This window comes from Pelodiscus sinensis, chromosome 2, assembly GCF_049634645.1.
Source record: "Pelodiscus sinensis isolate JC-2024 chromosome 2, ASM4963464v1, whole genome shotgun sequence".
NCBI lineage: Eukaryota > Metazoa > Chordata > Testudines > Trionychidae > Pelodiscus > Pelodiscus sinensis.
The window spans coordinates 244,029,630-244,056,685 of NC_134712.1; the positions used below are offsets into that span (position 1 = coordinate 244,029,630).

Below are 27,056 nucleotides of genomic sequence, written 5' to 3' on the forward strand. Positions count from 1 at the left end.
TGTGCAGCATACGATACAGGACTTGCCTTTTGAAGGCAAAACTCTGTTCTCAGAGCACACTGACTCTAGGCTCCATACCCTAAAGGACACAAGGTCCACCTTGAAGTCCTTGGGCATCCACACGCCGGCCCCGCAGCGTCGGCAGCTGCCCTATAGGCAGCAGGGGAGAGTGCAGCCCCAGGTCCCCTGTGGGGATTACTGGAGGCGCTGCTCCCGGGCCTCCGGTGGAGGTTCCGGGGCGGCTGCGCACCCTCAGGGGGCTAGGGGTCGACGTCATCGCCCCAGGACCGATACCCAGCGGGGAGGTCCCACAGTCCTTCCCATCAGAGCAAGCCCCAATTTTGACGCCCTGTTCAAGAGTCCCATACCAATCTCCTGCCCTGGCCTCCCGTTTGGGGCCAGGCTATCCCTTTTTACCCATGCAAGGGCCCTAATAACATCGGATGCCTGGGTTCTGAACATAGTAAATGGAGGCTATTCTATCCCATTCCTAGGCCCACCGCCCTCAAAACCCCCTTCTCCGTCCTTAGTGCCAGGAGGTGTCTGCGCTCCTCAGAAAAGGAGCAATAGAGGAGATTCCTCCGCATCTGCGAGGAAGGGGTTTTTACTCCCGTTATTTTGTTGTCCCTAAACCGAAGGGAGGAGTCCACCCCATCTTGGACCTCTGAAATTTAAACAAGGCGGTCATAAAACACAGGTTCAGAATGATGACCTTGGCATCGGTCATCCCAGTGCTACAATTAGGGGACTGGTACACGACTCTCGACCTCAAGGACACGTACTTCCACGTGGCGATCAGGCCCAGCCACAGGAGGTTCCTCAGGTTTATGGTGGGCCAATACCATTTTCAGTTTACGGTGCTCCCTTTTGGTTTATGTACGGCACCAAAGATGTTCACGAAATGTATGGCGGTGGTTGCCACATATCTCCGCAAACAGGGGGTGCACGTGTTCCCATACCTCGACGATTGGCTGATCCGAGGTCGCTCGTACGAGCAGGTAGAAGCTCACGTGGCACTCAAAAAAGCCCTTTTCCTAAGGTTAGGACTCATGATAAATGTCGAAAAGTCATCCCTGACTCCCTCCCAGCAGATAGAATTCGTGGGAGCCCTCCTCGATGCGAGGGTGGCAAGGGCGTTCCTGCCCAAGAGCAGGTTCCTCTCCGTAGTGGAGCTGATCTCGGGGTTAACTCAGTCCCCTGTCACGACCCCTCGGGTCTGCTCCAGGCTCCTGGGCCATATGGCGGCGTGTATGTACACGGTCCGCCATGCCAGAATGAGGATGAGACCCCTGTAGGCGTGGTTGGCGAGGGCCTTCAGCCAATCCAGGGGTCTTTGGGACTCGATAATTACGGTGCCCCCAGAAATTCTGGACTCCCTCCTATGGTGGACCCAGGAAACTGTGGTACGCAGTGGGGTTCTTTTCAGTGCCCCTCCCCCCTCCCTGATGCTGGTCATCGATGCGTCCGACGTGCGCTGGGGAGCACACCTGGGGCGGCACAGGACTCAAGGCCTCTGGTCCCCCTCCGAGCGAGCCCTACACATAAACGTCCGGGGATTGCGGGCGGTGAGGAGAGCCTGCGAAGCCTTCCTGCCAAGGCTCTCCCACCGCTCGATCCTGGTTCGTATGGACAACACAGCGGCGGTCTTTTATCTCAACAAGCAGGGTGGGGTGCGATCGCCTCCCCTCTGCAAAGAGGCCCTGTGACTTTGGCACTTGTGCGTCATGCACAATATCACACCTCAGGCGGAATACCTCTTGGGGTGCAAAAACCTGCTAGCAGACACGCTGAGCAGATCCTTTGGAGCCCACGAGTGAACACTCAAGGACTCTGCTCTCCGCCAGGTTTTCCGCAGGTGGGGTTATCCCTGCCTAGACCTGTTCGCCTCGGCACGCAATGCCAAGTGCAGGAACTACTGTTCCCTGCTGTGGCTGGGGAAATATTCCCTGGGGGATGCCCTGACGACTGTGTGGCCAGAGAGCATTCTCTATGCTTTTCCCCTGGTTCCCCTAATTTCTAGGGTATTGACCAGGGCGAGGACTTTTCGGTCCTCGATCATTCTCATAGCCCCCAGGTGGCCCAGACAGTTCTGGTTCCCCATCCTAATGGACATGCTTATCTAAGACCCAATAGCACTCCCTCCAGTCTGGGAACTGCTAACTCAACCCTGGGGCAAGGGGATCATGGTTCACCCGGATCTCTGGTCTCTCTACCTAACGGCATGGTTATCCGTGGTTGAGCCAACCTGAAAGGGAATGTTCCCAAGAGGTTCAGATGGTCCTTCTCAGTAGCAGGAAACCCTTTACTAGACGGTCGTACGCCGCCAAGTGGCGGCGCTTCTCATCTTGGGAGTCCCGGAGAAGAGTACATCCGTCCTCGGCTCCTATTCCAACTATTCTTGACTATCTTTTCCAGCTTCGGTCTGGTGGCCTGTCCTTTTCCTCTATCAACGTCCATGTGGCATCTCTCTCCGCCTTCCATGTTAGTACGGCAGGAGTCTCCCTTTTTTCTAACCCGGTGGTTAAAAGGTTTCTTACTGGCTTGGAAAAGTTGTATCCCTCAGTGAGGACCCCGCTTCCTGCCTGGGACCTCAGTGTGGTCCTCCACAGGCTTATGCTACCCCCCTTTGAACCGCTGGCCACGTGTTCCCTGCAGCACCTTTCATTGAAGGTTGCTTTCATCGTGGCCATTACATCGGCTCGAAGGGTGTCGGAACTAAGGGCGCTAACTGTAGACCCGCCCTACCTTGTTTTTTCACAGAGCAACGTAAGGCTACGGCCTCATCCAGCCTTCCTCCCAAAGGTGGTATCACCATTCCACCTGTCCCAGGAGATTTATCTCCTGGATTTTTTCCCAAAACCTCATGCCTCCTCTAAGGAGCGGGTGCTTCACTCCCTGGACGCCAAGCGAGCGCTGGCGTTCTACATTGACAGAACCAAGCCGTTCCGTAAATCACAACAATTGTTTGTTGCGTTTGGGGACAGGGTGAAAGGGTCGCCTATTTCGACTCAGAGGCTATCAAGATGGGTGGTGCAATGCATCACAGAATGTTTTCAACTGGCTGGTAAAACTCCACCCAGGGTGAAGGCACACTCTACCAGGGCGCAGGCATCCTTGGTGGCCTTTGGTGCCCAGGTACCAATCACAGAAATTTGCAGGGCGGCCACATGGTCTTCCCTTCACACGTTTACAGCGCACTATGTGCTACCACAGCAGGCCAGGGAGGATGCAGGGGTAGGCTCTGCAGTCCTCGAATCTGTAATGTAAATATGTCCTGTTGTCATTGTTCTTAATATGTGCCTTATCAGTGTTGGATTGTTCGAATAAATCTGTTTATTGTTCACCTCTCTTCATGGCTCTGGTGGTATGACTGCTCCGACCCCTCCTCCGTGGGGTTAGCTTGGTATTCACCTACTTCGAATGGACATGAGCAACCACTCGAAGAAGAAAAGAACGGTTACTTACCTGTAACTGTTGTTCTTCGAGATGTTTTGCTCATGTCCATTCGACTCCCACCCTACCTCCCCTTCGTCGGAGTGTCCGGCAAGAAGGAACTGAGGTGGGGCAGCGCTGGCAGGGGTACTTATGCCCCGCCATGGCGGCACCACTCCAGGGGGCGCCCTGCCGGCGCTATGGGTACCGCTAGGGAAAACGCTCCGAAAGACGCGGTGCACGCACCTACTTCGAATGGACGTGAGCAACACATTTCGAAGAACAACAGTTACAGGTAAGTAACCGTTCTTTTCTCTGAGCTTACCAAAATCCGCCTTCCTGAAATCCGTTGTCTCTATTTTGCTGTTCTCCCTTCCTTAGAATTATGAATTCTATGATTTCATGATCACTTTCACCGAAGCTACCTTCCACTTTCAAATTCTCAACCAGTTCCTCCCTATTTCTTAGGATCAAATCTAAAACAGCTTCCCCCCCACTAGCTTTTTCAACCTTCTGAAGTAAAAAGTTGTCTCCAATGCAGTCCAAGAACTTATTGGATAGTCTGTGCCCCGCTGTGTTATTTTCCCAACATATATCTGGATAGTTGAAGTCCCCCGTCACTACCAAATCTTGGGCTTTGGATGATATTGTTAGTTGTTTAAAAAAAGCCTCATCCACTTCTTCCATCTGCGTAGGTGGCCTATAGTAGACTCCTAGCATGACATCACTCTTGTTTTTAATCCCGTTTAGCCTAACCCAGAGACTCTCAACACTTCCGTCTCCTATGTCCATCTCCACCTCACTCCAAGTGTGTTCATTTTTAATATATAAGGCAACACCTCCTCCCTTTTTTCCCTGTCTATCCTTCCTGAGCAAGCTGTACCCTTCTATGCAAACATTCCAATCGTGTATTATCCCACCAAGTTATTAGCACTTCCAATTCTTCCTGCTTATTACCCATACTTCTCGCATTTGTATATAGGCATCTAAGATACTGATTTGACCTTGCCTCCCAGTTTTGCCCTGATCGTCCTTTCTCTCTGCCATTATAACCCATGCTCCCTCCCATTTCCGACCCGTCTCCATGTTCTCCTCTTACCTGTGGGCTTTGCTCACCTGTCCCCGTTGAAACTAGTTTAAAGCCCTCCTCACTAGGTTAGCCAGTCTGTGTCCAAATATGGTCTTCCCCCTCCTTGAAAGGTGAATGCCATCTCTGCCTAGCAGTCCTTCCTGGAATAGCATTCCATGGTTGCAGAAGCCAAAGCCCTCCTGCTGACACCATCTTTGCAGCCAGGTATTCACTTCTAGGACGCACCTGTCTCTGCCTGGGCCCCTACCTTCAACAGGAAGGATCGAAGAGAATACCACCTGCGCTCCAAAGTCCTTCACCCATACTCCCAGAGCCCTGTAGTCACTCTTGATCTCCTCAGTGTCACACCTTGCAGTATCATTTGTGCCCACATGGATGAGTAGCATGGGGTAGTAGTCAAAGGGCTGGATAATCCTTGACAATGCCTCCGTAACATCTCGGATATGGGCCCCCAGCAGACAGCATGCCTCCCGAGATGAAATGTCAGGGCGACAGATGGGCTCCTCCGTTCCCCTCCAGAAGAGAGTCTCCAACCACCACTACCCTACATTTCCTATTCGCAGTGGTGACAGCAGACCTCCCAGCCTTGGGGGTACAAGGCTTCTCCTCCTCTGTTGCAGGGGGTGATTCCCTATCTCCTATATAAAGAAGAGCATAACGGTTTTCTAGTACCACGGCGGGAGGGTTCAGAGCAGGGGTGGAGCAGTGCCTGCTGCCAGAAGTAACCAGCTGCCAGTGTCCACCCTGAGCCGTCTTCTCCTCCACCAGTGGTGTGTCCACAGTCCTGTGTACTGGGACAACTACCTCAGCTGTCTCCTCATGAACACAGTACAGGAATTGCTCGTGGATTTGGGTGCTCCTCAACCTAGCCACGTCCTCCTGTAGCTCTTCCACCTGCTGCCTGAGAGATTCCACCAACAGGCACCTTTCGCATTGGATGATCTCTCCAGCCTGGATATCGGTAAGTGGGAATTGCAAGCCACAGTCCCTGCAAAACCACACCAGAATCTGGGTAGAGGCATGCTCAGGTGTTCTGTCTGGCTACAGACACAGGTGGAAGAGACAGAAGCGGTGCTGGCACAGGTGTTGTGGGACTTCCTGACCATCGTAGGCCTCCCTCTGTCAACCTCCCTCTCAAACCCCCCTGTCTGTTTTCGCTCCCTGGTGGTTCTGCCTCTGGCTTTTAAAGCCTGCTTGCCTAGGCCAGGCCTGCCCCCTCGTGTATCATACAGGAGAAGGCTGACCAGATGCAATCAAGAGAGCAATTGAGGGAAGAAAGGGTCAGATACTCAGTCCCAACTGCCACAGCAGCTGAAACTGAAACTGCAGTCACCAGAAATCAGAATCAGAATTCAACAAACAAAGTTCAAACAGTCGAGCAAACTCACTCACACCAAAAGTGAGTGTACTCACTCTCACCAGGTAGCCTGTTCAGCGGCGGGATCTCTTGCGGTCCCTCTGAACTTCATGAAAAATATTTTTGTAAAACTATTTTTGCACTCTTGGTACAAAACAAAATTGTTAGTTTTAACCAGAAACCCACATCGACTCATCTAAGAATATATTTATAATAAGCGAACCTTTATGAATTGTTCTTGAAGTAATTTCTTTGTTTATTATGCCTTAATGAATACCCCTAATTAAGGGTATATTTTAGCAAACATTCAGAAGACACTTTTGGTTTATAATTAAGGACATTTGCAAGCATCAGTTTTAGTTGATATAGTTCATACCTTATATTTCACACTCAATACATAGTTACAATTGTCAGTGGGGTGTCAAGATAAACAAATTATAAACTTACAATTTTTTGTCTTCTGTCGAATGTATTCTATTGATTAGTATAATGCACAGGAAAGTATCAGCTATTTTCTGTAATAATCATTATTTATATTAGAAATATACAACAAAAATAATTCTAATAATAAGGTGAAAATACAATGGATCTAAACAAATGCATCCCATGTTACTTTCCTTTTTTCATCAGCCAACTGTGGGGAATCAAATGCAAGGTGTATTTGGATGTGGTAACAGCCAGCTTCAGAGAACAGATGTAGGACATGAAATAAAGAAACAGCGAAATAAACGAACTCAGAGGACTGGAGAGAAGGCAGCCCCTCGGTCTAAGAAGAGAAAAAAAGAGGAAGAGGAGAAACAGGCTATTTATCCTAACACAGATACATTTATCCAACTCAAACAAGTGAGAGTTTAGAGAATGTACAACCATCTGGAATAGCTTTAAGAGAATGGATTCAAAGTGGGTGTGGGGTGGGAGGGAAGTGATTCACAATTATGCTGAGTTAGGAGTCAAGCTGGGTGGAGAATAATAATTCCATTTCATGAAGGATTTTGAAATTTGTTTAATTTGTTTTCATTCCAACTTAGAACAAAACCTACAAATTTCAAACTTATCCATAAAATCAGAAAAAAAATGTTTCCTACAATCAAAATGTTTCTTCTCTATAACTTCAAAATGAAATTCTTCCAGGCCAGGAACCAGCAAGCTCTGAGAATTGTTTTGACTTTCATGAATCAGTGTTTTCTCACTAGAACAATATTCCCTTGGAAATTTTCTGACATGCTCTAGTTTTGAGCCTTTTAGGATATGAATGTCATATTGCACCTGGTATTAAAACCTCCCCCCATCTTGACTTCAAATTTATGAACTTTCTATCTTACCTTAATAATAATAATTAATACTACCTAACTCTTCTGTAGTAATTTTGATCAATTCATCTCAAACCACTTTACAAAGATTAGTATCATCTTCACTTCATAGATGGGAAGACTGTGCTTAACAAAACATGCAGACCAGCTTTTCTCTGCTTGTGTATCGTGGTTAGCATTTAAAGGTCAATATTTACCATATAATATTTGAAATTTTGCTCCCATTCATCAGAGCACGTTAGCACATGCTTAAAATTAAAGCTAACATGTTATCACGGCCAACTTATCCATTAGGCACAGTGCCTAGGGTCCACGATACTTTTAGGAGCCCACAAAAATGTTTTAATTTCTTTTAAAATCAGAAGGAAAAAAATGAACTTTTAATATCGAAGAAAATGTTTTAATTTTTTTCTCACATCAGAAAAAAATGAAATTTTTAGGTCCCACAAAAATCTATTAAATTTTGCCTAAAACAGGAAAAAAAAATGTTGAAGTATTTAAAGTTATATAAAAAAAATTTTTTTAATATTGATATTCTTATGGTGGGAGGGCCCCACAAAGGCAAAAGCGCCTACAGCCCACAAAAGTCATAATGTGGCCCTGCATGTTATATGTCCTTAATTCTGATTAAAGTCCGTCACCACAAGCGTAAATCCTTTGCCAAATTACAATCTTATTTCTTACTCTAATAAATATAAGGAAACTCTGGTGTATTTTAGAGACTATTAGACTTTGTAGTGGCAACCATTCTACTGGTAATACTGTGGAAACTTTACTGTTTTGTCTAGATACTTTCTTCTATTATATTTGGTGTATTCACCTGTATCTATTTTTTCCTATAGCAACTCTCTCTGCTGCCTCTAATGGAACCAATAATTGGAGTGAGCTTTGCACACTTTCTCCCCTATGGCAGTGGCCAGCTAAGTGGTGGAAATCGACTTATGGGAAGTTTTGGTAGTGCTACACTTGATGGGGTTTCTGATTACTATTCCCAGCTGATCTACAAGGTAGGCTTTTCCATCTAGGTTTCCTATATCTTCTCTAAGAAATGAGGTAAAAGGTATTTTTCATATTAATTATCTTTTAGGAGTCTCTCCTTCTCCACAGCTAATAAGGAGACATTTGCTATTGCTAGTCTTTATATTGCATTCAACTGTGATGTATTAATTGTTTTGCTCTTCAAAACATGAAAGCAAATAATAAATAATGTTGTAAATAAATTTAAGAAATACAAGCACTGCAATTGCAAACTGATGATAATTGGTGAAAATTGTGTTAAAGCTTTCTGGAACAGAAATGTCTGAATTTCCAGTGCTTTACACAGTCATTGAGAGTAGCAAAGCATTTCTTAATAACTAGTTGTGAAAGAGACTTTCATCATTTGTCCACTAGTCCCTGACTAAGGACTTAAAAATTATGAACAAAATAATCTGTTTGTTGAGGATCTAACAGCCCAAGCAATTTAAAACTCAGGATATTGGTGGACTGAAAGGTAACATTGAGAGAACAGAAATAATGTTGACAGAGGACTAGATTTGGCACCCCCTTATTCTAGCATAAAATTGGAATGATTTTATGAAGACCATCTGAGATATTCCAGTTTTACACCAGAATTACTGAGCTAAGAATCTGGCCCAGCAAGTACAGCTGGTGAACTCAGAAACCAATAATAAAGTTTAATGTCTGTAGACACTGCTCCGAAAAGATCCTGGAGTCTTCACCGAGTTTTTCCCTAGACAGAATTTGTAGAATCCTGGTTAAGACTTAGATACAAATCTTCCTCACTCCTACAACAAGATCTTTAAATTTGTACCAGACACTACAAAATATATTATATCTTTGTATACTAAGTAGTTTTGTAGCAGGTGTTTTCATCTATTTTTTTGTGTTTTGGGAAAGAAGATACTAATTTTTAAATATTAGGTGCTGCCTCTGTATGTTAAAACCTTCAAGTAGCTACCTTTTATTGAAAGTGTGCATCTTTATTGTATTTACCTGTTGAAAGCTAATTTTTAAAATCATTTGATCTCATGCAGCAGAATAATTTGAGTAATCCTCCAACACCCCCAGCCTCTCTTCCTCCAACACCACCGCCAGTAGCTTGTCAAAAAATGGTGAATGGATTTGCAACTACTGAGGAACTTGCTGGAAAAGCTGGAATGCTGGGTGGACATGATGGTAAGCTTTTAGTCTGCTGCTTCCTTAAAAGGTGTATCATATTGGCAGGGCTAGACAAATACGCTCGCTCGCCTGTGGCAAGTAGGTTTTACCAGCTGGCGAGTGCAGGGGCGGACCAGCCCAGTGGGCCGTTGTGACGGGCAGGGCGAAGCCCACACTACGGGCAGCGCGTCCCCATCCGATCCGCCGGCCGGCGGAGGAGCAGAGCACCGCTGGGAAGGGAGAAGTGCGGTGATTCTTGCCACGTGGCTGTCTGCGTGCAGCTCCGGCGCAAGGAGGCGGGGCGGGATGCCAAGACGCTGGCGTGACCTGGCCCCGCTAATTTTAAAGGGCCACGGCAGCTTGGCTCTGTCCGTGTGTCCTTGGGAGCTGGCTGCGGCGCGTGGCACAGCCAGGCCCCGCCCCACCGGCCCCAGCCCCCCTTTGTCTCCGCGCCACTCGTTCCACACGCCACCCTGCTCCCCTGCACCCTGGACCCCCTGCTCTCCCTCTTCCCTGTGATCCTCTGGCTCTGCACTGCCCTTGCATCCCGCACCCTGCTCCCCACGATCCCTCCCCCCCAGCTCAGTGCTGCCCATTCCCTGCACTGCCCCTAGACCTCAATCCCTCTGCCCCTCCCGTTCCCCGCATCCCATTCCCCGTGCCTCCACCGCACCCTGCTCCCCCGCAATCCCTGCACCCCTCTGGCTCTGTGCTGTCCCTGCACCCTGCTCCCCCTGTGGGTCGGGAGTGAAGGGTGCTTGTCCACAGGGAGGGGCTGGACAGGGCAGGGAAAAGGCTGCTGTGACCCAGCAGCGAGTGAAAGGGGGAGTTCACTTGAAGCACCTTTGCCTTTATGGAAAAAAACGAATGAAAATGCTATTTGCTATTTGTAGAGCTAAAATGCCAAGCCAAAAATGAAAACAAACAAACAAAAACCCCATTGCAAAATGCAAACGTGTAAAAGACAACAAAAAAAGGGGGGGCAGCCAAAAATGTTTTGCTTGGGGCAGCAAAAAACCTAGAGCTGGCCCTGGGGGAGGGGAAGGGGCTGGGCTGTGGGGAGGGAAAGGGAGAGTAAAATTATGGGGAAGATGCTTATGTGGAGGGGAGGGGAGGAAGTCAGGAGAAGAAGAAAGGGGAAGGTACCAAGGGACAGGGGTGCAGGAGAGACAAATGTCAGGGGGCCAAGTGCAGACAATGAGGAAAAGGGCAGGAAGGGAGGTGTCAGTGGGAGGGGGGAAACAGGAGAGGGAAGGGCACTGGGGGCTAGAGGGGAGAGGGGGAGGTGCTGGGAGAAGGCTTGAAAGAAGGGGTGGGCATGAGGAAGGTGGGGATATGGAGCAAGGCATCTGTGAGGGCACAGAGGCATGAGGGGAACAGGGACTGAGGGTGGTGAGGGGGTGGGTATCAGGGAAAAAGGGGGCAGGGGCAGTGAGAGAAGGAGGAGGCACCAGGAAGGTGCAGGTGCCAAGGAATTCTGGGGGTGAAGCAGAAGGGCAGACACCTGCAGTGGAGGGACCAGCACCAGAGGAGAGAGGCAGGGCAGGTGTGTAGAGGGAGGTTTTAGAAGAGGGGATGGGAGGGGTAGCTCACATGATCAGAGTGGGGCTACTGGAGGAGTGGGCACAGGGGGGTGATAAGGTCTGGTGGAGGGGGTAGGTCTCAGGAAGGCTGAGGGCAGTGAGAAGGGCAGGAGTCAGGACATCAGAGGAGGGTGAGGGGTTGGGAGGCAGCAGGCACCAGGGGAGCTGATGGAACAAGGGGAGGAGACATGGCAGCAGAGAGAAAAGGTAGAGGTTTATAAGAGATTTATTAATAACTTGGGTGATATTTATTAATAACTTATTAGTAATTACTGTTCTTATTCTTATTAGGCAAGTCCTTTTGTGCAAAACTTTTGCGCAAAAGGGCCAATGTAGACAGCTCAGATTTGTTTTCCGCAAAAAAGCCCCGATAGCAAAAAGTGCTTTTGCGGAAAAGCGTCTGTGCCAATCTAGAGACACTGTTCCGAAGATGTTTTTAACGGAAAACTTGGTCAAATCAAAATCAGTTTTCTGTCAATTGTTCTCCTGAAGATTTTTTATGAAATAAGCCTGTCATATGGGTGCTACATAAGCCACTGGGTGCTACATAAGAAGGGGAGGAAAGGCTTAAATGTGCTTTATAATGGGGAAAAAATATTTTTCTTTCCTTAAAATAAAAAATTGCTGAACCATTTTTGCTTCAGTTGTTTAAGAGTTTTATCTACGTACACACATAATTGAAATGTGAAAAGTGAAAAAATTTGTAGTTACGAGCGACACCACAAAATAGAGATTAAAAACTGATGTGCAACATTAATCATATTAGAATGCAACTAGCAGCCTCTTACAATGTGTATCAGTATGAAGACAGACCTATGCATACTTGGTTGTGCTGTGTTTTTCTGTTTTAGTTACCAAAGTGCTTGGACCAAAACAGTTCCAGTTACCTTTCAGGCCACAAGATGATTTGTTAGCAAGAGCTATGGCTCAGGGCCCTAAAACTGTGGATGTTCCTGCTTCACTTCCAACACCACCTCATAACAATCAGGAAGAATTAAGGTAGAAATTTTCCCTTTAAATGTGAAGTTTGTTTGTTTGGGCCCAGATCCTTCTACCCTGTGCAAGCCCATGTAAATGGGAGATCCATGAGGGTCTCCCATTAGAGGAGGGAGCACACCTTCCCGGAGCACACCAGGAAAAGAAGAAAATGGCATTATTTGTACTAGGTATCTCTCAGTATTCCATATCTGAGATTTCTGTGCCACTAAAAGGAAGACTTCCACTGTTACTAGACTATGTGGCCTATTCAGCTGTCAAATATTCATTATTTTGCTCGACCAAAAATGGAAACATGTTATAGAAACTACTTGGGTTCACACAGCAGCAGGCTGGTTGCTATAGCAGCTGTATTAATATCAATGGGTTGTTCTGTACAGAGGATCCACAAAGTCATAAATCCCACTGTTCATGTCCACCAAAACTCCCTTACCTTGCAGGCACAAATTGAATCACTGTGGAGAGGTGTTCCATGGGGTACAGCAGGAGTCTCTGCAAAGACTCTTCCTTCCATTACTTTCTCTACCTTATTGGAAGCACAGCAAGTTGGAGGCACTACTGCCATTGGATGTATGAGAGAGTATGGTCCAGTGATTAGTTCAGTAGCCTGAGACTTGGGAGACCTGCGTTCAATTCCCTGCTCCAGCACAGACTTTCTGTGCGACTTCTGTCTTTGCATCAAATCCCCATCGTGCTTTACAGGGAATGAATACAGATGAAAGATTGTATGGCACAATGGATGGATGCATGCATAGATGAATTTTATAAATCCAGTTGCATAGGCCAGTGCATCCAAATTTGTGGCTATTGAGTTTAGTGAAATTTTCATGTTGCACCTGTGAAGAGTGGCGTAGCTAGCATCTCCTAGACATTCAAGAGCAGAATAGTGGTTTCATCATCTACATTTATCACAGACAGCAAATCTGCTGAGATGAAAGTATCTCAAGATTGTAGGCCATTGTTGCCTTTAGTTTGGGATTGGAGGAGGATAATTAAAAACAAATCTGATATTAATAGATCATTTAAATTCTGTTTCACTGATTTTCATGTTCATGTGATGAACAAGTGACTACAAAGGAAGCGTAATTGTATCTCATAAGAATGAGAATATCAAAATTCTGCAAACACAGATGAAATGTATTGGTTAGGCTTTTTTTTTTTTTTTTTTTTTTTTTTTTAAAGCTGGCGTGAACTATTGGTAGGATAGTTCTGTAGGGCATGGCTTGATTAACATCACAATTTTGTGGTCTGTTTTTCCCAGAAGAGTAGTTTTATCTTGAAATAAGGTGAAATGCCACAAAAATTGTTGCTAGCAACCAACAATCCACCTATTTCCTTCATTTAGTTTATATACAAGGCATTTTCTAAAGCTGTAGTTGGTTTTTCCTCCCAGGGTTCAAGATCACTGTGATGACCGGGACACTCCTGACAGCTTTGTTCCCTCTTCCTCTCCTGAAAGTGTGGTGGGAATGGAAGTAAGTAGGTATCCAGATTTGTCTCTGGTAAAGGAAGAAACCCCGGAGCCTGTATCATCTCCCATCATTCCAATCCTACCCAGCAGTACTGGAAAAGGTAAGAGTAAAATGGATTATATACTTATTGCTGGTTTCTGTCCATTCAAAATCATGCCACTTAACTTTATATATATTATATTTCATTTTAAGGTTCAGAAGCAAAAAGGAATTATGTAAAATCAGAACCTAGTTCAGGAACTTTACCTGGTTCTGGCTTCTTTGGCTCTCAGCTTGGGCCATCCCAAAATGGTCCGAAATCTGGCCTGATATCTGTAGCAATTACTTTACATCCCACAGCTGCAGAGGTAAGGGAAATAAATTTCAGTGATGTATATGTGAACTCTAGCACAGTGTTTCTGTAGTATATTAAATAATGACTGTTCAGTTTAATTTGAAGGTGGGTTATACTATAGTGAGGCAGCTCTTATAATCTGATGATTGATATGCTTGCAGCTTACTCTCCGTAATTGATAAAAACAGATTTATGTTTGTTGTTTTAGAATATTAGTAGTGTCGTGGCTGCATTTTCCAATCTACTGCATGTGAGAATTCCCAACAGCTACGAAGTTAGTAATGCCCCAGATGTTCCATCCTCCATGGGAATGATAAACAATCACAGAATGCATCCAGCTCTGGAATACAGACAGCACTTATTACTTCATGGTCCTCAGGCAGGATCCATAGGCCCCACCAGATTAGTAGGGTCTTATGGATTGAAGCAACCTAATGTGCCATTTCCTCCAAACAGCAATGGTGAGTTAGTTTCCATTCAGTTCTTATAATTATTAGGTTTGAATTCTTAATCATGTTGTCATTGGAGAATTTTCAAATGTATAAATTCAAACTAAAATTAACTAGTTGATTCTTGTTTTCAATAATACAGTCTCTGTGTGGTCAGTGCACATGTACCTGTGCGCTGTGTCTCTGATGTTCTCACACACTAATGAAAATCAGAGTTAGAAAAGACCTATGATATTATTATCTTGTCCATTTTGATGCCAGTGTGGGATTGTTTCTAACAATGGCTGGTATTCTCAGGTTTTCTGTCCTGTCATTTTAAATTATTCTAATGATGTGTCTTTCACCAATTTGGGAGGTTATTCCTCCATTGAAAAATTTGTACATGGTCATTTAAATACATTAATGCTCCTATTCTATTTTTATTTATTTATTAATCTGATATTATATTAACTGGAAATCTTTTTGCTTTATTATTCAAACCAGAACTACAAAATATTTTGTCTGAGTGAAGAATATCTCCCCTTCTTTATTTATCTTGAAGTTTGCCTGAAGCACAGTGTAGGAGACCAACCTGCTGAAGAATATGGCAACTTCAACTCCTGCTTCATTTAGAAATGTCTGACTGTGTTTTCTTACAGACTTGTCTTTTTTTTTTTTTAAAGGTCTAGCCAGTTATAAAGATCACAATCAAACTATTGCAGAAGGCTCAGCACTGAGACCTCAGTGGTGTTCTCATTGCAAAGTGGTTGTACTTGGCAGTGGTGTGCGGAAATCTTTCAAAGATCTATCTTTCCTTAAACAGGTACTGTGGTGGAAAGTGATATTTAGTTTTTTTATCACAATTTTCAGTCACCAAATGAAACCACAAAGAATTTCAGAAATACAGTTTATATAAATCTTTCAGTTAGTTTTCTTAAGTAGGTTCCAGTGTAAAATCTGGGACAGGTATTTAAATGCTGCTACCATGATATATCACTTTTAGGGGGCTATATAACTTTGAACTGTTATGTGCACTATTGGGAGAGTGACTCTGGAAGCCATTGCAGAGTAATAATATTTTTCCTTTTCAAGCAGAATGGAATTAATCACATTTAAATCTTGTTTCTGTGTGTTTTCTACTCTGTTTCTTACGTTAGGGAAAACATGTCCCTGTTGGCTCTCAATGCCTACATGCAAATGTTAAAATATTTGCACCGATATGAATTCTGGAAATCATGCATCTGGCCTGCAACAAAAATACCATCCCCATTTACCTAAATCAGGTGTGGGAAACCTAAGGCCCAGGAGCCGAAGGTGGCCCCCAGCTGTCTGGATCTGGCCCTGAGGCTCACGGCTCTCCCTCCACCCCAGCATTGGGAAGCCCATGCTGGTGCTCTAGTCCTCCCCACCCCTCTCTGTGGGTCTGGTGTGCAAGGGGAATGTGTGGGGGGGTGTCTTTCTGCTTCTCAGTCAGGGGTCATGTCAGTGAGGGTTATTTTTGTTGTTTGGTTTTGCTTCTGTTTGAGTGGAGCCCCCAACTGATTTTGTGGGTCAGTGGCCCCCAACTAAAAAATGAGATCTAAATAATGAAATCATTTGCATGCTATGTAATAGATCTGTATAGTCAAAACCATAAATTGTATGTGCACTCATGCAGAATACAAAGGATCAGATTTTTTTATAGAATTTAGGTGCCTAACTTCCATTGAGTTCAGTTGGAGTTAGTCATCTAAATACCTTAACTTGGGGCCAGATTCCACAGCTACATTTTAAATTCACCACTTGATGATAAATTTGTGTGATCTACCTTAGACCAGCCTTAAACAGGAAGTGCTTCTGTGGTTCAAAAATAAAAGAAAAATGCCCTATATGCATACGTTCTTAGTAAAAATTAGGTGAGCATAAAACAGACAATTCTTTGCATTGATTCTAATGCACTTTTGTTGGTGTCATAAGATGCTAAAGAATAAGACCATTGGTGTTATTAACTTTAAATTTCCATAGTTTAATATTTGTACTACAATGGTGCCCAGAGGCCTGATCAAAATTGGATCCTCCAGGTGTTCAGTATTCTACAAAAGGGAGGTATATTTTGTCCCAAAGAGATGAAGATTGGTATAACAAATAATGATAATTTGTAAAATTGTATTCCCTTGAATGGGCTCATAACAATTTTTGGCTTTGATTCTCAGGATTCCCGAGAGATCTCTGATAGAGTGGAAAAGGATGTTGTCTTTTGTAGCAACAACTGCTTTGTTCTTTATTCAGCAGCTGTGCAAGCAAAAAACTCAGAGAGCAAGGTAAGTGCCCAGCTCTGTCACATTCTAATTAGCTACTTCTCTAATAAAATAGAAAAAAAAATCCTAAATAAAGACCATTGCCCAAGCATTCTTGACATGAATAATACCATAAACTGTTATGTTTTAGTGGCATTTAAGTGTGAGGCCATGCTACAGTAGGATATTGAAGTTCTGAAGCAGCAAAGGACCAGGAATTAAAATAAAAATCTATATTTGCAAAAACTAAACCTAGGAGAAATTCATGGCAGAACATCAGCAGTCTTATCCTGACAGAGATTTAGGGCCAAATCTTTGACTCTCATTGAAATCAATGGAAGGCTTTCTGTAAGTTGGTGAACATTACATTAAGCCTTAAAAGTGTTGCTTTATTTTCTGCATTTTCATTTGCTTTATGCACAGTAAGAAATCATTAACAACTGTACAAAAAATAACAGGGAGATTGCAGGAACACTTTATTTTCTTGACACAAAAGGTAGGATGTATAATAATGCTTACTATTTTTTTCATTTGAGCAAAATGATTGTTTTAAAGAAATAATTACCAAAATATTAATTGATGAAGACTGTGGTGACTGACAATGAAAGAAAAAAGTAGTTTATAATTAGGGAAGTAGCCATTTTACATAGTGTTTTAAGAAACGTATTTGATGGCAAACATGGACATCCCAGGAGTTTTTTCATGTGTATTCCAGGATGGCAGGAACATGTAGTTGGAAATGAATTTCATCCATTTACTTTATATATCTAAATATTTCATATGTTTTGGCAGTTGTAGACAGCCACAAGAATCCATTTTCTATTTGCGGCTCCTAGGAAGGATACAGAGCATCTCACAGTAGCTACTCCGTACCTCTCAAGAGACAGTCTTCTGTATGTTGTCCTATTCTATTTAGTTTGGAGAGGAGAAAAGAGGTTTGGGGTGAGGTCCCTTGCTGCAGATATATATCCAGTACATGTGCTAACATTGTGCTTGGTCTAATGGGCATTGCAGGGAAAATCTTGCAACAGAAGGGTTTTGATCTAACTCCATTGAAATAAATAGAAACTTTTCCATTGATTCCAATCAGAGTTGGATCAGACCCTTAATTCTTGGATGTGAGTAGTAGGAAAGTATAGTTTAACTCTTAATTTCAGTGTACGTTTCCTTGAATAAACCAGATAGAGACTTTACTCTTCCCCCCCATACTAACCCACAAAGGAAAGCAAAGCCATTTGCTTTTTTTAAAAATCCCTGTAGTTAGTGTTGTGGGGAGAAAGTATAATCAACAAATAATTCCCTCAAAAAAGACGGTCTCAAGCATAGACCTGACTAAATAATCCTTTAATTTATTAAATTCCATAAATATATGTAGGTTTTGTGGACTATATTAGTAGTGTTTGCCTCCACCACTTCAAACAGAAGTTTAATCAAGTCTTTAACACACTCTCTAAGAATATCATCTTAAATTCTTTGGGTATGTGTGTCCTTTTTAATGTATGTTTTCAGTATATCCCCAAGTTCTTTTTTATTCAACACTCTAAATTAGATTATCCAGATTAATTTTTCAGTAATGTTAGTTTAAAAAAAAAAAAAAAAAAGCTTTAATTACGTCCTGGTAAAATTGCCTTCTCTGAAGACTTAAGCAGTGTCAGTGTAGCCACATTCACTTTAAGGTAAAATTCCTTCAAATTATTTATCATTTCAGTTAGGCTGATGTTTATTCTTTTTCCAGTTCTTTTTTTTTTTTTCTAAAAAGGTGGATGAAACTAGATACTATACTTATTTATTTTATTTATTTAAATATTTGTACCCTGTCTTTCTATTTAAAATATTCAAGGCGGCTTACAAAAACAAACAAACAAAATACAAATATATATATACACACAAATTTAATTTTTACTTCTATAATGTGTTTGCATATGATCTCTAGATTTGCCATATAACATTCTCTCCTTAATATAAGACAGCACTCTATCTGCTTATTTATTGTTGCTGCAAACTGAATAGAGAATATAATTATTGGTTTATCAGTATCGGATATGCTGGAGTATCAGAAGGTACTTCAGCAGGGGGGCTGTGGTGACGGGTCGGGGAGGGCGGAACGGCGTGGCGTGGGGTGAACCGGGTGCTGATGAGGGGCGGCACTGCGGGACCAACCGGGCAGCACCCCAGCTGCTCTGCCCGCCCTTCCCCAAGTCCGCCGCTAGTCAGTTTCAGCAGCAGCGGACTTGGGGAAGCCGTGGGGCAGAGTAGCTGGGGTGCTGCCAGGCACCAAACAGTGGGGCGAGGGGCGGCGCTGCGGGACCAACCTGGCAGCATCCCAGCTGATCTGCTCTGTGCTGCTTCCCCAGGTCCGCAGCTGGTCAGTTTTAGCAGCGAACGTGGGGAAGCAGTGCAGAGCAGCTCCAATTGACCAGCTCACTGGAGCACTTCCGGGTTCTAGTTGGTGCCAGACTATTGGGAGTGCCGGACAATTGGAGTTTTACTGTACCTCTGAGTTTTAATCCTGCCCCTCTTTTGAAGTCCACCTGCAAATGTAGATTTTGTGTTACAATTTGACTCTTTTTAAGAGCATGTTTGTTCTTGCAAGATATCGCTCCTCACCGATTTCCATAAAAAATACACTTCCTTAATTCCCAGCCCTTTATGTTTTTCTACTATCTTACTAGTTCCTTATCTGATAATTTATCTTTTGATTCATATTTAGAGATTTGTATACAACTTTGTCTGAAGATTCCTAAAAATAAATATATTGTAAATCTATTGAATGACAATTAAACCATTTGCTATTTCACTTTTCAGAGTGTTGAGAGAGAGGAAAGAAGCCATGTTCTTGAATTATTGGAGCAAAAGTAAAATAAAGCTGAAAAACTATTAAAATATTGCCCAACATACCACAGTACCAATGAATCAAGATAACTTATTTTGTCCTATGGCACAGCAACTTGACAAATTACCTTAAACTTTCTCTTCCCTTCTCTTCTTTCTAACCTGGAAACATTATTAGGAGGTATTTGTTGTTTATTTTGTAACATGTTGTAAAGAGGCTTTTTTCTACATATTTCTCAGGACTCACTTCCATCATTCGCACAGTCACCGATGAAAGAAATGACCCAGAAACCGTTCCATCAGTACAACAACAACATTTCCACATTAGATGTACATTGTCTCCCTCAGCTGCAAGAAAAAGTTTCTCCGCCTTCATCACCCCCTATCACATTTCCTCCTGCATTTGAAGCAGCTAAGGTAGAAGCAAAGCCAGATGAGCTTAAAGTAACAGTGAAGCTAAAACCTAGGTTAAAAACAATACACAGTAGCCTTGATGATTGTCGCCCTCTAAGCAAGAAATGGAGAGGAATGAAATGGAAAAAATGGAGCATTCATGTTGTGATTCCTAAAGGATCATTCAAACCTCCTGGTGAAGAGGAAATAGATGAGTTCCTCAAGAAACTGGGCACAACCCTTAAACCTGACCCTGTGCCTAAAGACTACAGAAAATGTTGCTTCTGTCATGAAGAGGGTGATGGACTAACCGATGGACCAGCAAGGCTTCTTAACCTTGACTTAGACCTTTGGGTCCATTTGAACTGTGCTCTTTGGTCTACAGAGGTCTATGAGACACAGGCTGGTGCCTTAATTAACGTGGAACTAGCACTGCGAAGAGGCTTGCAAATGAAATGCATGTTCTGTCACAAAATGGGTGCCACCAGCAGTTGTCACAGGTTAAGATGCACCAATATTTATCACTTTACCTGTGCCATTAAAGCACAATGCATGTTTTTTAAAGACAAAACCATGCTTTGCCCCATGCACAAACCAAAGGGAGCTCATGAGCAAGAACTTAGTTACTTTGCAGTTTTCAGGAGGGTCTACATTCAACGTGATGAGGTACGGCAGATTGCTAGTATAGTACAGCGGGGAGAACGCGAGCACACTTTCCGTGTAGGAAGCCTGATCTTCCACACCATTGGTCAGCTGCTGCCACAACAGATGCAGGCATTCCATTCTTCAAAAGCTCTCTTCCCTGTTGGATACGAGGCCAGCCGGTTGTATTGGAGCATGCGGTATGCAAACAGGCGGTGTCGCTATCTGTGTTCTATTGAGGAGAAGGATGGCTTTCCAGTGTTTGTGATCAGGATTGTTGAGCATGGTCATGATGATCTGGTTCTTACTGATTCAACACCAAAAGGTAAACAAGAAGTATGCAAACTCAACAGAAGGCTTTCATGACTATAGAGTTTCCTTACTATGTAAAGTAAATGGTTCACACAAATGTTACGTGCACTTGTTTTCCTGGGCAGATTTCTTGTTATTTTTCTATTACATGCTGAGTAATATAAGACTTGGGACTCACAATTTAGATCTCCATTTTAGAATTTAAAAATTGTTTATCTGATGCCTAATTCTTTGCTAATTCTACTGTATAATGTAATTGCTATATCAATAGGCCAAAGATGTACTTCTAGCACCATGAATTGTACTATATTTACTCAGTATTGTGCATTTCAAAGATGAATCCTCTGAGGGTATGTCTACACTTGCAGCCTATTTTGGAATAGGGCTGCAAACGTAGGCATTCGGAATTGCAAATCAAGCCTGGGATTTAAACATCCCATGCTTTATTTGCATCTTCCCGGACGGCTGCTTTTTTTTTTTTTTTTTTTTTTTAATTTACAAGCCCAGAATAACTGCCCGCATCTCCACGCGGCAGTGAAAAACGGGCGTTCAAAATAAAGCCCTATTTCGAAATACCTGTTAAACCTCATTTCAGGAGGAATAACAGGTAGTTCGAAATAGGGCTTTATTTCGAACGTCCGTTTCACTGCAGCATGTAGACACGGGCAGTTATTCTGGACTTGTAAATTTCAAAAATGGCGCCTGGCCAGGAAGATGCAAATCCGGCGTGGGATATTTAAATCCTGGGCTTGATTTGCAATTCCGAATCCCTACATTTTGCAGCCCTATTCTGAAATAGGCAGCAAATGTAGACATACCCTGAGATGCGATAGTCATGGGGGACGTAGAATTACTGTTCTAGATAGATAAAATGTAATGTGAACTAGAGATAAAATGAGAAAAAAGGGTACTTGCAGCAAGCTAAGAAAGAAGCCAAAATAACACAACACACACACTGGATAAAATAAGAAAAATATTTTGTGTTTCTGCTCTGAAAAGTGACTTTGTAAATATGACCTTTGGGGTTCTATTTTCATTCTGGCTCAGTGCTCTAAAGATCAGATGTGTTAATGCTATAAGTAAAAATACATGAGTTTTTTTCCAGCTGCACAAAACCTATCCTGGGTTCTGAGAGTCAAGCTGATTCCTTTCTGACTTGGCCATTACACCTGATATTTACATCCATGCAACTCAATTTTTATCTGTTTATGCCTGCAAGGGCAACTTACTAAACTGTTCTATCCATAATTTACAAATAATAATAGAATCAAGCTCACTCAGTCTTAGCCATGGTAGTTTTTTAGGGCTAACAGGAATATTTTTGTCACCAAAATAGAATTGAGTCTGCATAAACACACACAACAGATCTGTCAAATTAAGATGTTGATGTTACATAGTCACTTTTCAGAGTGGACCCATATTTGAAAGTCTGTTTAGCCAGCTCTGGAGCATGGTACTAGACATGGATCCCTCTCCTGGTTTTAGTCACTTTCTGGGCATGGAGGTACTGGAAGCAAGCCATGCACTCAGACCCTGATGAAAGTAAAAATATCATATGAAGGGAGCCCGACTAACTACTCTTGAACTGCTGTGCAGAATCTCAAGGGTGGTGATGCATGTCCAAGAAAATTGATAGATTTTCAAGGCTCTGAATGACTGCATAGGACCCCTTTGAGCTCAGATGATGGTGATGAGCATTGGCTGGATAGAAGAATGGGGCATATTTGTTAGGCATGTGGTTGGTGACATTAAGGATCTTCATGGCTATGGGATACTTGGGGCTGAGAGAATGCTTGCTCCATTGCCACCATCGTGTCCTATCATCCCCATTTGCCAGATGCATCTGTTTTATGGCTCGAAGATGCGCTCTCTAGTCTATTAACACTTCTCCTGAAAACTTGCCAGAGTGTCCTACCAAATGAACTAAAGTTATTCTGTTTGGCTAAGCATGCTTGTCTTTACAGCATCCCCAGCAATTCTTGGGTGATGAGAAATAATTGAGCTAGCGTCTCAAACTCAGATCTTACAGTCATCACAACATGTTGTATCACCATGAGACATCAGGGACAGAGGTATCCTGAAATAGCTGCCCCGCGTCTTTTGAACATGATTGCTATTTCAAAATATAGCGGGCGTGCTATTTCCCCTTCCCTGTAAACCTCATTGTATAAGGAGTAAGGGAAGGCTCACAATAGTGCTGTGTAGACAGCGCCAAATGACAAAATAAGCTATTATAGTATCTTATTTTGAGTTTTGGGTGCTGTGTAGATACACCCTTAGAGAGAAAAATCATCCATTTAAGGAAGGGGAAGATTTCATTTACTTAGGATGCTTTATTTACTTTGTGGTGATTTTAAAAATGTTTAGCAAGAGAAACTTAGTTGCCTGCTTACCTCAGTAGAAATTTGTAATATCGAGAAGTTTTTTATCCAGTGCTCAGTATTGATCACATTCCTCAACATCAAGAGAAGTGTAACAGAAATATAACACTGTCTGTATGTCTACTCAGCAGAGCTCAGATGAGTTTCCATTTCAAACTTTCACTGTGGTGAAGCAGGATATTTCATTTAATGAAGTTAAACTATAAAATTAACTATCTGGTACCTGTGGTCTTTTTTGTTTCAGGTATCCTGTTTTGGTTTCCTTATTTATTAGGTATAAGTGCTGTGTGTGTGGGCTTTCTTTATTTGCTCATTATAATCTTTTTCCATTTGGTTACATAGGTGTGTGGGATAAAATCTTGGAAACTGTTGCTTCTGTTAGAAAGGATTCTGAAATGCTGCAGCTCTTTCCTGGATATTTGAAGGGTGAAGACCTCTTTGGTTTGACAGTCTCTGCAGTGGCAAGAATCGCTGAATCAGTGAGTCATTGCCACAACAGTTCTGGACTCTTGTCCAAAGTTCTAAATTGTTGTAGAACTTTAATTAGAATATCTCAGGTGAAATTTATCGCATAAATATGTGTATAGATACTAATAATGAAAAACAGGTTGACTCTTAGGGCTCATCTAGATTACGCGGAACGGTCAAAAGAGGATATTCTTCCGATCGCACTTTCAAAAGTGAAAGTTTAGACGTGGCTTTTTTCAGCAAACCCTCCTCTGCCTCCCCCCGCCACCCTATGGTCAGAATTCGCTCTTCCTCAAAAAATGAGGTTTACGTGGCTTTTCGACAAGGGGAGGGAGGGGGTTTCGCTGAAAAAGCCATGTCTAAACTACTGTCACTTTTGAAAGTGCAATTGGAAGAAGATATGCAAATTCCTGTGGAATTTGCATATCCTCTTTCGACCAAACCACATAGTCTAGATGAGCCCTTAGTTTACACTGGCTTCTGCCATTGCGAAACAGGCCGTAGGCCGTTGGAGTAGATAGTCTGCTGAGAGGGAAATTCCACAAGGTGCTGTCAAGTTCCCCTCCACCTGGGAGCCTTGCAAGGGCCAGTGGTGTCTGAAAAGTGAGTAGAACACCTCCAAGAAAGGGACAGACGAATGATTTGGTGTAGCGTCAGACATGCTGGGGAGCATGGATCTGTGGGCTTCCTGGCAAGGTGGGTGGAGGGCAGGCTCTACATGCCTAGAAGGGGCGGGGTCTGGGCAAACCAGCCTTCAGCTTCAGTGGGACCGCAGCACTGCGCCTACCCACCAGCCCTCAGAGTCACACGGTGCAGCACTCCAGTGGCAACTTAAAGGGCCCATGGCTCCAGTCACTGCCACTGCTGCAGTAGCAGCAGCCAGGAGACTTTGAATTGCTTGGACCCGGGGCTGCTGCCCTCTTACCCCACCTGCATTGGCAGGCCTGCAGCTAATAAGCCTGGAGTCACCATGGGAAACCAAAGTTACCCTCACTGTAGAGGACTGGGCATTTGGGGAAACCCAGCCTGTACTTCACCCAGGTGATTAACCCTGAACAAAGAGGTTCTGTTGGACTCTCTAAAGAGTGACTCTTTTTCTTCATTTGGAGTTCTGCTTTGTTCCCTTGAGAACAGGAGATATTGTAGCTACATGCTAGACACAGGTTTACTGGATCAAATCACTCCCACAGCAAAAGGAAAACAATAAGGAGCGTGAGATTTTTTTCCCTCAGCCTTCACATTACACAGTTTTTCAGGGAACAACCTGAAAATTAAAAACAGAACTGTGAAAGCCAACATTCTGTGATTTTCAAAAATCAAATCATTAAGTTGACATAAAACAAAAAATTAAGTTTTGAAATTTCCTAAGGAAAAATCTAGATTTTTCATGAGGAAATTTCAGTTCTAATGAGGTGGTAAGAAAATTTCCTGAACAGAAACTTTCTACCAGTTTTCCTCGTAGTACCGACCCAAAAACCAGTGCATTACAGAGGAAGTGTCTGTTGTTATATGGCAGCATGCACTCTCCACATGTTCTTCAGAGAAAATTAGCCAGGTGCTAAAACTCGGGGTCTCTCTCCATATTTCTCTATTTCCAAATTTGTTAGTCTGATGTAATCTAAATAAGAATCAAAACACAGCTTTTTGTTAAGAAAATGCTACTGAAGATTTCTCACGAGACAGAGTGTTAAGACTTCAGTCTGAGCAACTATGAGCACTTTGCCTGTTACAGGTTTTAAAAGACAGATGGTTGTGTTAGCTGTTTTTCTGATGTGTTAACATGTGATTACTTTGTTTCTTACAGCTTCCTGGGGTTGAGGCTTGTGAGAACTACACTTTCCGATATGGCCGAAACCCTTTAATGGAACTTCCTCTTGCCATCAACCCCACGGGCTGTGCCCGTGCTGAGCCTAAAATGAGTACCCATGTCAAGAGGTTTGTGTTAAGGTATTTTGTTTTAACTTCACATAGTACAGCCCAGGGTTTATAGGCTGCTTAGGGTTATTTGTGCTTTTGTCTGCTGCTTACAAACCCTGTTGTCTTTGGCTGTGTATGTGCATGCTCGAATCAAAGGAACCGCTTTGTTGTCTACGCTAGCTGGCTTTTAAGTGTATGTTTGTTTGAAAGAAATTTTAATAAAACTCAGCTTGTGATTTTATTCGGAGAACTCTTCAGTTTTTCTTGTATTTTTTCTGTTATATGCCCAATTCTTACAGGCCTCACACCTTGAATAGCACCAGCACCTCAAAGTCATTTCAGAGCACAGTGACAGGAGAGCTAAATGCGCCTTACAGTAAACAGTTTGTCCATTCCAAGTCCTCCCAATACCGCAAAATGAAGACTGAATGGAAATCCAATGTATATCTGGCTCGCTCTCGGATTCAGGTCAGTTACAACATAGTTGTATTTTTGAGATTTTATTCCTAAATACAATTCCCAATAAGTCTGTAGTGTCTAGTAAAATCTGAAGGGAATTTGCAGCATGTGTGTGGTGATCGATTTCCATCTATTGTGTGTAACATTTTTCCCTGAATTTAATTGACTGAAGCTCTAGCTCAGGGGTGGGCAACAATTTTTGATGGGGGCCCACTCCAAAAATGTGGTAAGTGATCAAGGGCCACACTTTTCCATGATATTAATGGAGGAAGTGTGGGGTCTGGGATGAACTTGGGTGCAGAAGGGAGCTCAGGATAAGGGACTGGGATGCAGGAAGGGAGGGAATTGCGTGAAGAAGGGTGGTTGTGACCTGGGACAGGAGACTGGTGTGCAGAAGGGGATGCAGAGTCTGGGAGGGATACAGGAAGGAGTGCAGGAGTCTGGGAGGAGGTTGCAACTTGGTGCAGGGGCAGGGTGCAGGGATCTGGGTTATGATTGGAGTTAGGGGATTAAAATGCAAGAAGTGGAAGAGGATTGTGAAGTGGATGAGGAGATGAAGGGTATGAGAGAGGGTTGTGACCTGAAGCAGGAGTGCAGGCTTTGGTTAGGAGGCGCTTACCTGGGTGGTTCCTGGCCAGCAGCCCAGCAGTTTCCTCAGCCATGTCCCTGCCATCCATGCCCCTGCACTGGCCATGGGAACCATGTGCGGTTCTGAGCACTGAGAGCCTGGAAGGGAAGTACTTCGTGCAAACAGGCAGCTCCCATAGGCCAGAAACTGGCCAATGGGAGCTGCAATATTGTGCTGAGGGGGAGGGCAGCATGCAAAGTCTCCTCCTCTACTCCTCCCACCCTCTCCAGCCCATCCACACTCACAGCATTCAGAAAGCTCCTCTGAACAACTTGTGGAGGTGGGGCAGGCAGGAAGAGATCTTACGGAAAAACTTCTCTTGTTGTGTGGACGCTCTCTTTCAAAAGTGCATCAAAAAAGCAATCTACTTTTTTGAAAGATAGCGTCCACATTGATTAGATGCTAGTTCTCTCACATTTAAGTTGTGATTACTATGGACGGAGAGGCCACCAGGGCACCTGTGCTTTTTCCTGGAGGCCTCTTCTTTCAAAAACCCCTCCCTCTTCACTGTCCATATGCCTTTTTCTGAAAGAACTCTTTCGGCAAAAGGCTTCTTCCTCGTAGAAAGAGGTTTACTGCTGTCAGA

General features: G+C 43.5%; 1 protein-coding gene across 15 annotated transcripts in view; it reads left to right on the forward strand.

Annotated features, from left to right (window-relative positions):
• Positions 1-27,056, forward strand: part of KMT2C (lysine methyltransferase 2C) — a 354,350-nt gene that overhangs the window by 322,624 nt on the left and 4,670 nt on the right. For 11 of the 15 annotated variants that reach the window (XM_075922783.1, XM_075922793.1, XM_075922790.1 and 8 more), the window contains 13 exons: positions 6,510-6,722; positions 8,032-8,196; positions 9,226-9,367; positions 11,784-11,931; positions 13,322-13,500; positions 13,593-13,747; positions 13,943-14,195; positions 14,846-14,985; positions 16,355-16,462; positions 19,511-20,630; positions 23,341-23,477; positions 25,271-25,413; positions 25,683-25,851. In XM_075922783.1, the coding sequence (XP_075778898.1) occupies positions 6,510-6,722; positions 8,032-8,196; positions 9,226-9,367; positions 11,784-11,931; positions 13,322-13,500; positions 13,593-13,747; positions 13,943-14,195; positions 14,846-14,985; positions 16,355-16,462; positions 19,511-20,630; positions 23,341-23,477; positions 25,271-25,413; positions 25,683-25,851 (3,072 nt within the window). The remainder of the gene's footprint in view (positions 1-6,509; positions 6,723-8,031; positions 8,197-9,225; positions 9,368-11,783; positions 11,932-13,321; positions 13,501-13,592; positions 13,748-13,942; positions 14,196-14,845; positions 14,986-16,354; positions 16,463-19,510; positions 20,631-23,340; positions 23,478-25,270; positions 25,414-25,682; positions 25,852-27,056) is intronic. The other 4 variants (XM_075922788.1, XM_075922797.1, XM_075922798.1 and 1 more) reach the window with 2 other exon arrangements.